Source organism: Psittacula echo, assembly GCF_963264785.1.
Source record: "Psittacula echo genome assembly, chromosome: 11".
Taxonomy (NCBI): domain Eukaryota; kingdom Metazoa; phylum Chordata; class Aves; order Psittaciformes; family Psittacidae; genus Psittacula; species Psittacula echo.
In genome coordinates this window covers 6,302,154-6,318,219 of record NC_137746.1, presented here as the reverse complement: position 1 = coordinate 6,318,219, position 16,066 = coordinate 6,302,154, and the positions used below count along the sequence as shown (strand labels likewise).

The window sequence follows — 16,066 nt, the reverse complement described above, 5'->3', positions numbered from 1 at the left end:
AAAAACTAATGAATGACACTTATGTAAGCCACTTTCCTTCTTCCTCTTCAACTGAGACAAGCTCAAACCAATATCCGTAAATAACAAACGGGGTTCTGCTCCCATTCCTCCATGGCAAGGACCTATTTGGCCAAGGATTCTAGCTTTTTTTCTCCTAACAGGTGTCAGCTGATGACTTGGATGGAGCAATGAACAATCAGATCACATACTCAATTGTGGAAGGGAACCCACTGGGACACTTTGCCATTCAACCCAAAAGCGGGCAAATCAGCATTGCCAAGCATCTGGACAGGGAGGAGGTGAGTTCAACAGAATGGGAACAGGAAGGCTAAACCAGATGTGCCCCAAAAGACTGAGGGAGCAAAGTGTATTCAGTTACCTCCTGTTTTCTGAATGATCTATTCATAATACTGTAAGCAGAAGACAAGCCTTTCATTCGTTCATTTTCTGGACTCATAGATACTGCTGTAGGAAGGCTAGGCTTTAGGGAAGGCAATACAGCCTTCAGTGGTCACAACTCTGGTCTTTGGTCTGCTCCACTGGTACTTCAGGCTGGTTGGGTGACAGTCAACCCCAAACTGGAAAGCAACATGGTTGGTTTCTGCTTCTCTGCATCAGAGCATTACAGAAAACAGGTACAGGTAAGAGATGGAAAGGTCATCTGGACATCTCTCATTCAAAACAGTAGCAGCTCAAACCGCTACTAACAAATGTTAACCCAGCTTGGTCTCATCCGTCTTTGGCAAGTTGTTTTCCTTCTCTGCAAAACTATGGTGAGGCTGATTTTCTTTTCCAAAGTGCTTTGAGATTTATGGATGCAGAGCCTTAGCCAAGGGCAAAGCTATTGTCATGGCGCAGTGCATGGCCTCACGCATTTCACAAGCTGCAGCAAAGTAAATCAACATAAAAACCCCACCATTCCTCCATTTCTCCAAGTAATCATGCACTACAAATCCTCCAGATCCCCAGTTATTCCCTGACCGTTCGAGCCATGGATAACGGCCACCCTGCCCAGTTCAGCGATGTTGCTGTGCGTGTCCACGTGTCTGATGTCAACGACAACCCTCCCCGGTTCTTCCAGCTCAACTACAGTGTGGTGGTGCAGGTAAGCCAGGAGCTGGTTTGTTCTCCAAGTCTATCTCAGGGTACTAAGGTACTCACGCATGGGCTGCAGAGGGGTGACACAATGATGAAGCATGCTGTTGCATTGTGCTTATTGCCACAAGGAACGGGTAGCATCTGCAGGGGCAGATATTCTGCCAACAGATGCCATTTTCTCTTTCCAATAGTTTCAGACACTTCCTGTCCTTTCAGTGCAGAGGTTTTCACACTTTCTGAGCCTGACCTGCAGCCCCTTTCTGGCTTGCAATTGACCATGTCTACACCACAACATAAAGAGCAGGCCCAAGCATATGGCCAAGCATCATCATGTCTGCTAGATGCAGCCCAGTTGTCACTTTGACTCAAGACAACTGTATGTACTCAGAAAGAAAGGCAAAACATGCTTTCATCTGTACTTGTGCTGGCATGACTCAAGGGGAAAGAAAGGACGTCCATTCAACTGTCTGTGCATAGCTACCACATAGGTAATGCCATGAAAGGCAGTTCCTTGCCACCACCAGGTCTCTGCCATTGCTGGCAAGAGTCTCAAGTCTATGTGTAACAGAGATGCACATGGGGTGTAGGATTTATTTCTATGTGGGTTCTTTTCTCTTCGCTTGCTTTCCTCCACTAACATCTTTCTCCATTTCAGGAGAATGCTCCTGTGGGTACCAGCGTCCTGGAGCTGATTATGAGTGACAGAGACTCCCCAGAAAATGGACCACCATACTTATTCCAGATCACCCAGGGCAACGACGGGAAAGCTTTTGATGTCACCCAAAATGGTCTGCTGGTAACGTCATCTGTCCTGAACAGAAGAATAAAGGAACAGTACCTACTACAAGTCCAGGTAGAGCCTGTTTTGCTGTCCTGGTATCTGGATCCCCCAGCTAGGTTAAGTAGTAGCAAAATTAGGATCACAGCTGGACGGAAACATTGCTGGCTTTGGAGAAATCCAATCCAGGCACAAATTATGCAGCTTGGAACCAACCTCAGAGCTCATTTCTCCACACAGTTTACCCACAAGAATCAGGGGGCAGCTTCTGCATTGATAAGATCAGATAATGTGATAATGAGAAATACTTTGTCAGTTTTCTTAGATGCTTTTCCCAGCATCATTCTAGCATTCTACCTGGATCTGGTCCTACAAACTTTCTCCAATTATCCTTGTCATTTAAGAAGCTGTTTAAATGCTTCAAAGAGGATTTCTACTGTTGCAGAGGGAATTAATTATTTTTCAGTGTTATCAGTAAGAATAGTAGCAAAACAAAAGGATAACAACATGTAAAATACATACTTCTTCAGTAATAGTAGTTGTTCTAAGAGCGAGGTACTACTATATTATAAATCTCAACCATCAACTGCCTAAGATTAGGGAGAAACTTATTCTATAATCTGATTATTCACATTTTCTATTTTGAGGCTCCTTGGCTCATGCTAGACAGACACTGTCACAGGTGGGAGATGGGCTTAAATAGTCCAGAAGGTGAGCAAATGTGTTGATGTGCATAACTGCTTTGTAGCTTTGTACGCTCAGTTATGGATGGATCCCCAAAGGTTGGCAATGTCTCTAAAGATGATTAAACCTCAGGAAATCAGAACTGCTCAGGTGTGCCTGAGCTAATGATGAGCACACACGGAAATGAGTGTGATCCCACCACTAACAGAAGGTCTCAATCAGTCTCCATGCTGGAAGGAATTTCCCTGGGGCCATCTCCAGGCAGAGGTCCAACAATGCTGCCATTATTTCCCATTCCTTCTCCATTCCCAGCCTTCTGCCTGACAGCTTCCACCCACTGCTACCTGCAAGGCACTCTTTCTTCACAAGACCTTATCAGCCCATCCAGTCAGGTGAGGTGACAGTAAGTCAGCATGTGGCTATAACATCCTTCTGTTATCCTTGACAGGTCTCCGACAGCGGTATTCCTCCCCTGTCCTCGTCTGCGTTTATAAACATCCAAGTGACAGAGCAGAGTCAGTATGCCCCCTCAGCACTTCCCCTGGAAATATTCATCACCACCAACGAGGAAGCTTTCCGAGGTGGTGTTCTGGGCAAGATCCATGCCACGGATCGAGACCCCCATGACACGCTCGTGTACACTTTGGTGGCAGAAGTGCCCCAGAAGGGACTCTTCTCTGTTGGGGCTGCAGATGGGAAGATCATTGCTGGGGACAAGCTTCCCCATGGCCACTATCTTCTGAACGTGACAGTCAGCGATGGCACGTTCACAGCCACCACCAGCGTCAATGTCCACGTGTGGTGCTTCACGCAGGAGGCCTTGGACAAGGCAGTGGTGCTACACTTCCGACATCTCTCCCCCGAGGAGTTTGTGGGGGACCACTGGCGCAATTTGCAGAGATTTCTGGGAAACATCCTTGTCACCCGGCGCCAGAACATCCACATGGCCAGCTTACAGCCTGCAGCTACCTCTGATGGAGTGGACCTGCTGTTGGCTGTTGGAGAGCCACACGGCTCCTTGTATGAGCCTCGGGTCCTTGCTAATAAGATCACTGTGTCGGCTGGGGAGATGGACCAACTTGTTGGTCTTCGGATGAAGAAAGCAATTCATGTGCCATGCCATGGATCAGACTGCGCCCACCGTGTCTGCAAGGAAACCATTCAGCTGGATCCAGGCATGATGTCTACTTACAGCACTGCCCGACTCAGTGTTCTCACCCCACGGCACAGCTTGGAGCAAATCTGCTCTTGCAATGGTGAGCAATCCTTCCTGCTGCTGTCCTGCCCTACAAACCTGGGCATATTGTGTTTTCCTTCAGTACACTATAGAGCACATGGACTTTCCAAGTTGCCCAATGACTAATAACTCTGGCTGCAATTTCAAAGACAAATCTAGACTCTTAGAGCTTGAAAGTTTCACATAGATTTTTGTTTTGTTTTAAATTAATCTCCTGTAGCATTTACTAGCAGCAGCATCTATCTCATTAGGAAAAGTCACTCATACCTAGCAGGTAATGAATCTCAGTGATCTATGGGCTCCTGTGTTGTTGTAGGCTCAACAAAGCACAGACTGACAGATTCAAGGAAAGCCAGATAAAGTGTATTTGTTGTACTCACTCTATAGTTCAAAAAATAAATGGAAGGAGCAGGAACAGAGGTTAGCATTACTTGGGCAGGAATGGTAGGGAATACCATAGAATAATGTAAAAACCTATTAAGGGTAAGGATATTCAAGGGTGTTGTAGACCACACTGAGAGCAGCTTGAAGGTGCTATAAGACAGAAATGGCCAGGCTGCTATTGCAGGATTGTTTTACAGTCGAGTACATAGATTAAATAATACAGGGAGCTCCAAATGGGAGCTGTAGGAGATGCAGTACATGGGTTGCCATGGATGGGGCTGTTCCTGGACAGTTAGGATGTCAAGCTGGGAAAAGAGGCAAGGCTTGATAGAGCCCATAGTGTCAAAGCATGACAAAGATGAGACCTTTCACTCATTCTCCCTACAGGAACAGCTGTGAGGTTTGGGGGCCACAGCTACATTTGGTACCAGCACTCACACATTGGCTCCTGGCACATACATTTTCGCCTAAAGACCCACCAGCTGCACTCTGTCGTGTTGTACGCTAACGGGACTGACCATGCCACTTTGGAGGTATGTACTGCAATGGGCAGTGTAGAAAACCTTACTCCTTCAGGGACAGGAATCACAGAAAGAAGATGCAATAATACGTACCCTTAGTAATTCATGTAGCTAAAATATGAGATTTGGGAAGATCAAGTGAGAACCAGGCACAGTTTGGCAGTTGCTGCAACTACAACTAGTGAATCTTTTTTACATCTGTGAACGCATGTGCTAGTCTCTGGTGTGAAGGCAGCATACACCAATATCATAAATCTACATTGTCATATTTCCTTATGTTTTGCTTCTCCATCCTTCTCTCTTATCGCCCCTCTAAGGGCAAAGAATTTACCAGGTGGAATTTTTCCCAGACCAGTCTGCTTTCACTATAGCAAAAGGCAAACTTCCTTCCCAAACCTTAGGAATGAAGTTAAACCCCCACTGAACACACTAACTGTCTGCCAGCCCACAGTATGGTTCAATCCAACACAGGGGAGGCAGCTACTCTGGGCTAGAGGCTTGGGGTAACAAGGTAGAGATGAGGAGGGTACAGGTGAATTCTGAGATTGGGAATATCATTACCGCCTTTACCTGCATCAGAGCATATGCCAGTCAGGTCATGCATCAAATCAAATGGACCTTAAATTAAAGGTCCTTTACAATAATGGACAGAACAGACAAAACAGGAGCCTTAAATGTCATTTCTCAACCCCCCCACTCTTTTCAACCACTTTCTTCAGGTGGTTTTACTGTTTAAGACACCCGCAGAGCCAGAAACATTTCAGTCTGATTGCTCTCCTCCCTCTGGCTGCACACTGAGTCGATCCAGCATTCAAAGATCATCTCCCTCTTCCACTTTGGCAACAGGAGGAAAGAAGCAGATGACTAAAGAATAGAGGTTTTGTATATTCCTCATCAATTAAATTCAGACTAACTGGAGACCACAGTCATAGGACATACTCTCAGCTTACAGAGATTTGTCTCTGAGACTAATCACATTGAGTTATACACACTGTAACCTACCTGGAATTGTTCATACTGGCCCCGAATTCGCTCATCCCTTCTCACAGGAGAATTAAATACTTTTCTTTCTGCTGTTATAAAAGACTCACACAAACAGGGAGCTGTACAGCAGCTGAACCCAGGGACCTGCTCACAGTACATATTGCAAGCTCCTGCGGACACAGCCATCGCTCCTTAAGAGCAAGAGCAGAGAAACATCACCCCTATATCCTGTACCCTCCAAGCGTGACTTTAAGCTGTATTGTAAAGGGCTGATGAGAAAAACTTCTCAAGAAGTGTCTTTAGCTTCTTATCTCATCTCTAGGAAGTAGAGTTACCAAGTAGTTCAGCAGAAGAAGTCCAGAACTCCAGATGGTGCTCAGAAAGGTTGAGATGGCAGCAAGCTCTACTGAGCCAGACCTAACACACAGAGTCAAGGGAGAAAAGGCTCGTTACTGGTGGTGTTCAGTGTGTCCATGATCTGTACCCAGATGTCTCCACAAGCTTTTCAATAGGAAGCATTCAAAAAGTCTCACCAGAAAGTTGCCTGTGAATTATTTCTTCCCTGACTTACTTTATTTACAATATATCAGGGTTCAAACCTTTTCTAGACCATCAGGCGTGAAAGATACTGAAGGAATCCCTCAAGAGTGTAAGCTTTGTAGGCTGCAGTACTCCAGGCATGAGCCAAAGCTTTGACAGAATCAGAACTGATGCTTTGTAGATTTGATGAAGAGGACAAGTTCTACCAACAGCATGCATACCATCACCCTTCCAATCACTAAGCTCTCCTGATGTGCAGAAATAAGATCGCAGGAAGAGGATGGCAAACCAGGCAAGCTGGGAAAAACTTGGCAACCTATCAGTTCTTGCTCCAGGGAATCGAGTTAGCTGAGAACTAATCTCCCAGCCCCAGAAATTGATAAGCCCAATCTACAGACCCATCTGAAGTGAAATCATGTTCCTCCAGATAGAGAAGTGGCAAAGCTCTCCAGTGTGCTTGCCAATTGTGCAAAGAGATTTACACACATGTTGCCCTGAGGCCCTTCCATGGCATGTGCCAACTGCACATAATTCTTCCTCCCTTCAACGGTTGCTCTCTTCTCCAAGTGGGATTTATTTATATTATGGTCTTCTTTAAGAGCTAACTATTGTCCTGCTCTGCTTTTGACTCCTCCAGAGCAGCCCCATCATATCATATGTAGGTTCCCCTGGAGTTCAGTGTAGCACACAACCTCTCCTCCTCTTCGGGCCTCTACCAAGCATCACCACTCCTCTCTGACTCTAATATCCCCAAGGAGATCTTTTGCCTGGGATTAATTGCTTGATGTTACGTAGCAAGCTCTGCAGGTTTTCCATGAATGTTTTATTCAATCTCTTTTCTCCTTCTCCAAAAGCTCTTGGCTTCTGTAAGAGAGAGGTTTTATCAACAAAGCAGTTGGGAGAAAAAAGTGAAAGAGATTTACCACTGACTTCACCCTGAAACCCTGAAAGATTAATCTTGGGCCGCATATAAGAATTTCTGATGCCCCAGTTTAATGCAGAAGACAGTGGTGTGGTTCACTTCCAGCAGCTCAACTCTTGTCTCCCTCCTATCTACTGGAGATCAAGGATAAGATTGCAATACCTATCAGCGGCTTTGGCTTGGCTTTCCAGCATACTGGTCAGGAGCAGGGTACAACAGTAATTCCTTTCTCTGCCTCTCAATTCTTCCTTGCTTCCTCCAGAAATAGCTGCCAGTGCTCCTCCTCAACGATGTCCTTTCAGCACCCTCATCCATGCCAAAGGGGCAACTGCTCCACCACCTTTCCCGCTACTAACAAGACAGTGAGAACAGAATAAATACCATGTTGCCCAGAACAAGAGTCCATCTGTGACTGGTGATGAATAGTCTCAATACTGGGGCTCTGATTAGGCTCAGGAGGAGGAGAAAAGAGGCAAGCAGGACTATGATCACATGGCTCTGAGCCTTGTTATCTGGAAAGATAAGCTTCCTTTCTTGCACACTGGCCAAAGGTTGCATGGAAGGACCGTGGGTGAAATTGTGCCAGAGAGATGAAGATGTTTTGCAACATAAAGGAGGTTGCAGTCACTTAAACAGGCTTTAATTGACCCACACATAGCTTAATATCAGTGAAGGGGGCTGATTTGGGCAGCTGGTTATTCTTGGAGTCTGAAAGTTGGGATTCATCTTGACTCTCGATGCTTAGGCAGGGAGAGAGGGGAACACGGAAGTGTTGAAAGCCTCTGTGAAGACAGGTACTTGTATCACAGCTATAACCGTACCTTCTGGGATGTGTTTTGCAGATGGTTAATGGAGTGCCTCAGCTTGGGTACAGCTGCCAGGGAAACTACACCGGGAACCTCTCCTCCTCACGTTTTGTGAGCGATGGCGAGTGGCACTCGGTGTTCCTGGAGGTGAAGAACACGTCCGTCCGCCTGCTCATCGATGGCCTTGGAAATGCCTCTCTCCAGCTGCCAGCGACCTGCAGTGTGTCCCGGGGCAGACGAGACCTGCTTTTTGGGGGCCTCCGGCACTCACCCCAGTCCCAGAGAGTCATGTGGGGGTTCAGGGGCTGCCTGGACGTGGTTGCGATCAATGGCAGAGAAGTGGTTCTCCTGCCTGGGAAAGGGCAATCAAAGGAAGTCATGGAGGAGGTGGGGATAAAGCAGTGTTGCTCCCCCACTGGTGCCTGCAGCAGCAACCCATGCCTCAACAATGGGATGTGCTCCGAAACTCATGGAGGAGGTACGTGAACATCCCACACAGAGCAATAGGAGGGCTATAAGTAGTGAGGGGAGGGGAAGATGTAACCTGTTCATTACAAGGAGAATAAGAGGTCCAGGGGGACCTCAAGTGATAGCTGACTCAGAGCAGCAGCAGTTGGGGGATACAAGATCATCATCCTGGCTCTCACCAATGGGACCATGGCCAGGAGGGCAGGAGGGTGTTTCTAAGGTGTGTGCATGACCTAAGAGAGCACAGCCCTGCCAAAAACTCAGATGCAAATAGAAATTCCACCCACCCCTTTGCATCCTCTTTGCTTAAGGAGCCTTTAGCAAAGCTGGAATCAGGCAAGATGGGATCATGCAGCAATGGTATCTGGGCAGAAATAAGACAAGATCTTGGTCTATTCCCACTGCAGTCAGTGACTCCTCAGGGCTATGGGAAGGGATATGGGAAAACCATAAGCTCAAATCCAAGAGTCTCAGGCCAACACAGGGTGCATGTGCTCAACAGAGGTTTGATACCAGGCTCTGCCCAAGACAACCTCATCACTGCCCCATTCCCCCCATCAGGGGGGCTCCCTGCAGCAAGCTGCATCAGACAGGCAGAGGGGTGTTTTCCAGGCTGCTTCGTGGGGCAGAAGCTCCTCCTGGAGCTCTATGCTCTTTGGGTCCATTGCCAAATCCCACACCCTGCCTGGCGAGCAAGCAAGGACAGAGGAGGGAGCACACCTCCTCCTGCTCTGCCCGCAGCCTCTGGGAACAAGATTCCCAGCCCTGCCTACTCAGCAGCTGCCTGGTTCAGGTGAACTTGTTTGACACGAGGTACATCTGTACTGAACAGTTAGCCTGGCTGGCATCACACCTCACCTTAGCCTGCAGACCCTCTGCACTGAAAACCCCTCTGGCTGTGATGGAAGGGGCTCAAAGCCTACGAGGTGAAAACTCTTCTCTGCTCTAAGTCAAAGCATCACCTGCTTGCTTTGTAGAGAGTGTACAATGGGAACGAAGAGGAGGAAACCAGTCATTCACCAATAATCTAATAACCATCCAGTGCTCTTTGCATAGTTTCCTTCCAAGGTGATCAACTTCTGCAAATGGCCCAACCACCCAGGAAAGAGCCCATGGGACATGGCCCCAGGCAGAAACACGCAGGGCACGTTCCTGCAGGGAAGGGGATGCTCAAGGGACATTTAGTCTGCAAGGTGCTTGCCTGCCTTGAGCACTGCAGGCTCCCTGCTATGGACCACAGGTGCACAGTACAAGGTTATGCAAAGCTCTGTGCAGGGATCTCAGGTGTGGGATTACCGGCACAGGCAAAGACACGTCCGCGCAGGAGAGCCCGGATGCGCCACGTGGCCGCATGAGAACGCATCCATGCGGAAGGGGTCAAAGCCAGACCAGCACCACATCAACCACAGCGCTCAGGACCACAGGGGCCAACACGTGTGAACCCCTGCACACGGGAACACGTGTTTGGGCACACGCAGCCCCATAGGCAAAGTCCAGCACTTGCAGCATGAACATCAGCATGTCCCTGCTGTACAACCGCTAACACACGTGTGGGAACAGATCTGTGTTCACCCTGTTCTCTAAAGCAGGGATGGTTAACCTGTCGATGAATAGCACTTTTCAAGCATGCTGTAAGGTGGAAACTCTGAACTTCCCATGTGGCACCAGCAGCCGAGCAATTAGCAGGAGCTCAGCACAGCCAGGGACATTCCCATGCTTAGGGCTACCTTAAACAGCTGCAGCCCCCTCTGAGTCCCCAGCTATGCAGGGTTTCTCTCTGGCTGTGAGCAGACACCTCCTGTAGGCAAGAGAAACCTGACATGTTGAGACAGGCACTTCATACCACGCGAACTCACAGGACTAAACGCTTCAGAGAACAATAAGGTACAGAGGATTGCATTTAGCAGAGTCAGAAACCATGAATCAGCCAGCCAGGCTCCCCTTCCTTTAAGCTGAATCTGTCCCCTAGCTTCTCCATGCATTGAAGCTGTGCCCTGAATGCATCCCTGGTAGGAAAGGGTCCGTCAGGAGAGGACAGGGTTTACTTGTCGCTTAAATAGCTCTCCAGTGCCATTGCATTGCCCCAAAGTAACCCCTCCTCCAGCAACCACTTCGGGTCCTATAATGCACCCACCAGCCTTCCATACGGATGGCTTGGGTGCCCCATAGCACCTTCTGCAGCAGCAGGTACCTGCTCCTCCTGTTCTTGCTAGCTCTTCCATCAGGATGTGGTCTCTATATGGCACTTTCTCACCCTCTCCAGGTTACACCTGCATCTGTCCTGGGCTGTTTTCCGGTGAGCGCTGTGAGCTCGGGGACAGTCCCTGCGAGTCCAAGCCCTGCCTGCATGGGGGAACCTGCACCCTGTCTGCCACAGGGTACTCCTGCCACTGCCCTGACTGGTACCTGGGCGAAAGGTAAGCTCCAGGAAGGCTTTGGGATGGGTGATTTCCCATGGTGGGTGAAAACATGACCTCTACCAACAACCGTTGCACATTTCTGGAGCTCACCGGGTCCAGGCACTGGGATGCAAACTGCATGTACCTGAGCACTGGAGCAGGGAAGCGTCTATAAAGGCGGAGCTGAGCAGACCGGGACATAAACAGCTCTGCCATCAAGTGGTCACTGCCCGTCTGTGCCCATCTCCTCTGATCAGGACGGGAAAAAAGACGACTTCCTCTTCTCACAGATGCTTTGAATGCCCCTCCAATCGCACTGTCCTGCCTCCAGCCCAGCATGATGAGGGATGTCCAGCACAGGCTCAAACAGCATCACATCCAGCTCATCTCTCTGCCTCATTTACCCAGGGTGAACACTGGGTAATTGAATCAGTGCAGAGGCAGAGATTCTCCGTGCAGCTCTTGAACAAAAAGCGTGTAGTCCACTAAAAACTGGGCATTAGGTGGCAGTGTGATACCTGAAATCCCCGGTTGTCCAGCCTCAGCCTGTGGTGTTGCACCACAGCTCACACGTCCCAAAAACACTTAGAAAGAGGAGCCCACACCTCACAGTTTGTTCAGTAACAAGATAAAAAGGAAGGAAAGCCAACAGAGCATTGCATATTCCCCCTAGCAGGCGGAGATCGTCATTGTTGGAAGGAAAGGTTCCCTATACTATTGGGGGACTTTTAGGTTGTGTGGGGTGAAACAGGACAGAGTCAGAAATTCAGTCCCGGTTCTGCAGCTCCTTAAGATGCCAAAACCTGTCCAACAAGGGTGCCCATCACCACTTCTCAGGATAGATTTTCCCCAACTGTTTGCTGCAACCTGCAAACGTTCACAGATCATCCTGAAACCCCAGAGCTTGAAGGACATGAGACATCATAAGAAATTAGTACACCTCAGAGTGTCCCTGCGCTCCCTAATTTAAAAGGAGAAGAGCATCTCTCTATGCAGTGTTATCCCTAGAATGTCCAAATACTCCTCTGAAGCAGGACACCCCCATTTTAATTTGTTGCATATGACTGAAAAATTGAACCCTCTGTAAAACATATTCTCCTAAAAAGCATCATTTTACACACAAGCATCACAGCCCTCTGCCAGGAGATTCAGGTAGGACAAACCTAGGGAGGGAGAGCAGATAAGGATGGAGCATCCTTAGGTGGTATAAGTCAGACTCCTGAGTAGGATACCAGGGTTTTAGCTGCGTCTCCAGGCTGACATTGGTTGTCTCCATCTTCTTCCTACAGGTGCGAGAAGCTGGCCGAGGAATGCCAAGACAACCCATGCCGAAACTCCGGGCGCTGCGTGAGCACCCAGGGCTCGGTGCACTGCATCTGCCCATCAGATTACCAGGGGGACTACTGCACGCAGCCCATCATCACCCCGGCCATCGTGCCCACACAGTGGGCAGTGGGCTCTGAGGAGATAGCAGAGATTGTGGCCGGTGTGGTGGGGGTGGCCATCCTGGCCGTGGCCTTCGTGTTCATCCGCAAGCGCTATCGCCACCGGGCCAAGGCACACAAGCCCGTGGCAAGGGAGGACCCCGACCTGCTCTCCAAGAGCGAGTTCTCCAAGAGCGTAGGTGTGGGCACCCAAGCCGTGCCACCCATCGAGCTCAACATCCTCAGCGATGCAGCGCACAACAACCTGGACCGGGGCACACCGGAGCAGCACAAGCCCACCAGCACCCCCGAATTCGTCACCTTCAACTCGGCCAATGCCCCGAAGCACCGGGGTACCATCGTGTGCAGTGTGGCACCCAACCTGCCCCCTGCTGCACCCCCCTCCAACTCCGACAACGAGTCCTTCATCAAGTGCACTTGGGCCAGGGAGGAGATGGGTCAGTAGCACTGATTTTTGTTGCTCTTACACATCCCTCTTCCCCTTGTGAAGTGGATCTAAGGTTTGCACAAATGAGGGACCAACAGTGGTGGTTAAAGCCAGGCAAAAGCACAGGCAAATGGCGCCCAAGCCCTGCTGTAGGATCCTCTATTGGTTCCTCCCTCCTGGCTCACCAGTACATCCCAGTTTTCAGCTTTAATCTCCTCAATCTCATATGCAATGAGCAGGGAAAACATTAAGGCATAGCCTGGATTCCCACACATCCTGGCTCAAAAGACCCCATAAAAGAGAATTATTAAGTTAAGAAGAAAAAACTTAAGATCCTAAAAGTCAGTGTGAGTTTTTGTGGAGGCATTTGCATCAGTTTCTAGGCAGAGGGATCACACCCTCAAGGAAACACCTTGTGTGGCTCTGGACAGCAAGGTTACTGCTTTCTCTCCATGCAGGAATTCATCACCAATGTACACTGTTAGAAGAGGGGTCACAAGAGTAACTACAGGGAAAGGAGAGATCCAATGGATGCTTCCTGCATGCGAATGGCACGCTAAGTGTGTCTTTTGGATGCTAGAGTAGTGGGTGGCTGGAGGCTGGTGGGAACACTGCTTCAGCACAGCAGTCCCCTTGATTCCCAAAGCAGTAATTACAACTCCTTTGGCCCCACATCTCTCTTCCCTGGTTGCCACATCTCCTGCAGGCTCAGTCTACAGAAGTAATTAGCGGGAGGGCAGGAGAGGGAAAACAACAGCTTGAGCTGCAGCTAACACAACTCTGTTTTATTCCAGTCTACCCAGCAGAAACCACCTACTGGCCCCCCCGGTACCTGTCATCAGACGTGCAGGAGTACTCCCATTACGAGATCATTCAAGGCCCCCCAGCATCCTCCTCCCACCCTCCTCTTCCCCCACCTCCTCCTCCACCAGCAGACACGGAACCGGTCACTCTTTATGGAGGCTTCCCCTTCCCGCTGGACCAGAGCAATAAACGGGCCCCCATCCCGCCCCGCTACAGCAACCAGAACCTGGAGGACTTCCTGCCGCTCGGCCCCGTGGACATGGGAGCCTCCCAGTGCCAGAACGAATACACGGCCATCAGCTACTACCCAGCACAACTGGTGCAGGGCGAGGGTGTCCCGTACCAGCCCGACCCCGGGTACAAGCGGGTGAGCATGCGCCTGAGCGTGGCCCAGCCCTCATATGCAGACTGCGAGGTTGGCCACCAGCCGAGCATCCGAGCACAGCCCCTTCCACCCCCCAACTACGAGGGCTCTGACATGGTGGAGAGCGACTACGGGAGCTGTGAGGAGGTGATGTTTTAACAGGGGGCTCATGCTTGGGATGAGAAGCGCATCTCCGTGCAGAACAGTGTGCAGGGGGCTGGTACATGCTGCTCAAGGGGGTTTAATGTGTCCCCCCCACTTTGCAGCATCTCCCCGTGCATGGCTGGGGTGTAAATTGGCTGGATCTTTCCCCACACTGTGCTTCTGCTGGAAATGCAGGGGAAATGCTCCAGCCACTGCCTGGACACAGAGGATGCTCCTGGGATGCCAATGACTAACCTGCCTCCTTGCCAAGGGGACTTCCTCAGATACCATGCAGGACCACAGCATGCCACCTTCTCCCACCCCAGGCTCCCTGGCCGCAGGGATGATGAGGAGGAGGAGGGCAAGCACTGCAGGTATGGCAGCAGTCATGGTGGAGAAGGTGCAAAAGGACTAATGATGCACAGCCTGGGAATGCCCCACGTGGGATAGCAGAGCTACCCTGCTCTGGCTCCGAGGTCTTGCATCAAGCCAACAGTTTGCCCGGTGGAACGGATCAGCTGCTGCAAACCCTCTTCCATGTCTGCTCCCTGATGTAGGGAGAGAGATGAGGGAATGCGGCTGATCCCGTCAGCACATCCCTCACTTGGCCAATAGAAGTCCAAGAAAAAAAGAAAAAAGATTAAAAAAAAAAGTCCATTTCTGTGTTAGAAACAAGCAAGAAGCTTCATCACACCAGGGACCACCCACAAACTCAAACCAGTGCAGCAGCAAAGCAGGCAGGCTGTGCTCATGGGTATAAGGGAGACCCTGCCTTGAGGATGCAAGCACAGACATGTCCCATGGCTGTCATGGTCCCATGCTGAACACAGCAGAACATGATCCTGCCACCCAGCTGGGGCTGGTGTATCCCAGAAAGGCTGACCAGCACCACATGGCTGAGACAGGGCACCGAGGCTGCTGAGCATGGGTTTGCCCGTGTGTCCTTGTGCTTGGAAATGCATCGTTGCTTCCTGAGAGGTTTTCTTTGGTCGGTTGTTTGATGTAACTTTTTTTTGTCATTGATTTTTGGAAAGTATTAAAAGAGTTTGGATTTTTTTACTACTGATCTTATTCATTAACTTGGGGATTTCCTTGTAAATGGGACATCCCTGCCCAGCTCCAGCCAAGGGCTGTCCAGGGAATAACAGCTTCGTTTGGACACCGGCAGCCCCTTCAAAGTACCAAGACAGCAAGACAGGGCTCGCTGTCAACTGGAGACCATTATCCATCTGTTTCCAAGATTAGTGCCAAGCAACCCCATCAGTGACTGATGAGGGGGGAACTGTCCCAGCCCTGGGGACCTCTCGGCCAGCCCCATGCCAGGGCAGAAGGGCACGCAGCTACTAAGTGTATCATACAGGCAGTACGATTAGGAACACCTGAGCACTAACACACACAGAACAGGAGGGGAGATTGCACAATTCCATGCTCATGAGGACCAGAGCATCATCTGGGAGCCCCAACCCACTATTTGGGTGCACACAGAGGTCTGCACACAGACCCCTTCCCAGCCAAGAGGGAATCCATGTTCTTGCCCCATGACAGCCAAGCACTTACAGCCAACAGGGTGGGACAGCCTCCATGGTAAATTCATGCAGCCCCAGTTCTCCTGTCCTTCATTAGTTGCTCCTAAGAGCAAAAACGTGCAAAACCTCCTCTTTGCTCATTCTTTCCAGATCAGAATAAATCAGCAATCATTCCTCCTTGCATTCTTGCTGAAGCAGCACCAGAACTCACCCCACTCCCCCAAATACCCCAAGGATACCACAACATCCTACCTGCTGGCTTGAGGGGAGGTCATCACACAGAGAGGGTGAGAAAAGAATGGCAGGACTGCCTCCCTCCTGCCTGAACTACTGCTGCAGGATGAGCATCACCTGCAATGGCCAAACCTCCCACCCCCAGCTCTGTTACCCCACCACAACTGGGGTTAATCCCACATTAGACCCAGGGCAAGGAGCAATTGGCTCCACTTGTGCAGGTCCCCAACTCAGCTTTGCTCTGCAGGATGGGCTTGTGAGCTTGTGGCTATTTTTCATGCAACTTCTTGACTTGAAGCCC

General features: G+C 49.9%; 1 protein-coding gene across 1 annotated transcript in view; it reads left to right on the top strand.

Annotated features, from left to right (window-relative positions):
• Nucleotides 1-14,020, top strand: part of FAT2 (FAT atypical cadherin 2) — a gene marked incomplete at both ends in the record, with an annotated part of 44,160 nt that extends 30,140 nt beyond the window's left edge. The window contains 9 exons of the mRNA XM_080627370.1: nt 162-299; nt 962-1,105; nt 1,754-1,951; nt 3,009-3,816; nt 4,569-4,714; nt 7,991-8,432; nt 10,686-10,839; nt 12,111-12,703; nt 13,488-14,020. Coding sequence (XP_080483496.1) covers nt 162-299; nt 962-1,105; nt 1,754-1,951; nt 3,009-3,816; nt 4,569-4,714; nt 7,991-8,432; nt 10,686-10,839; nt 12,111-12,703; nt 13,488-14,020 — 3,156 coding nt within the window. The remainder of the gene's footprint in view (nt 1-161; nt 300-961; nt 1,106-1,753; nt 1,952-3,008; nt 3,817-4,568; nt 4,715-7,990; nt 8,433-10,685; nt 10,840-12,110; nt 12,704-13,487) is intronic.
• Between the last annotated feature and the right edge of the window lie 2,046 nt (nt 14,021-16,066).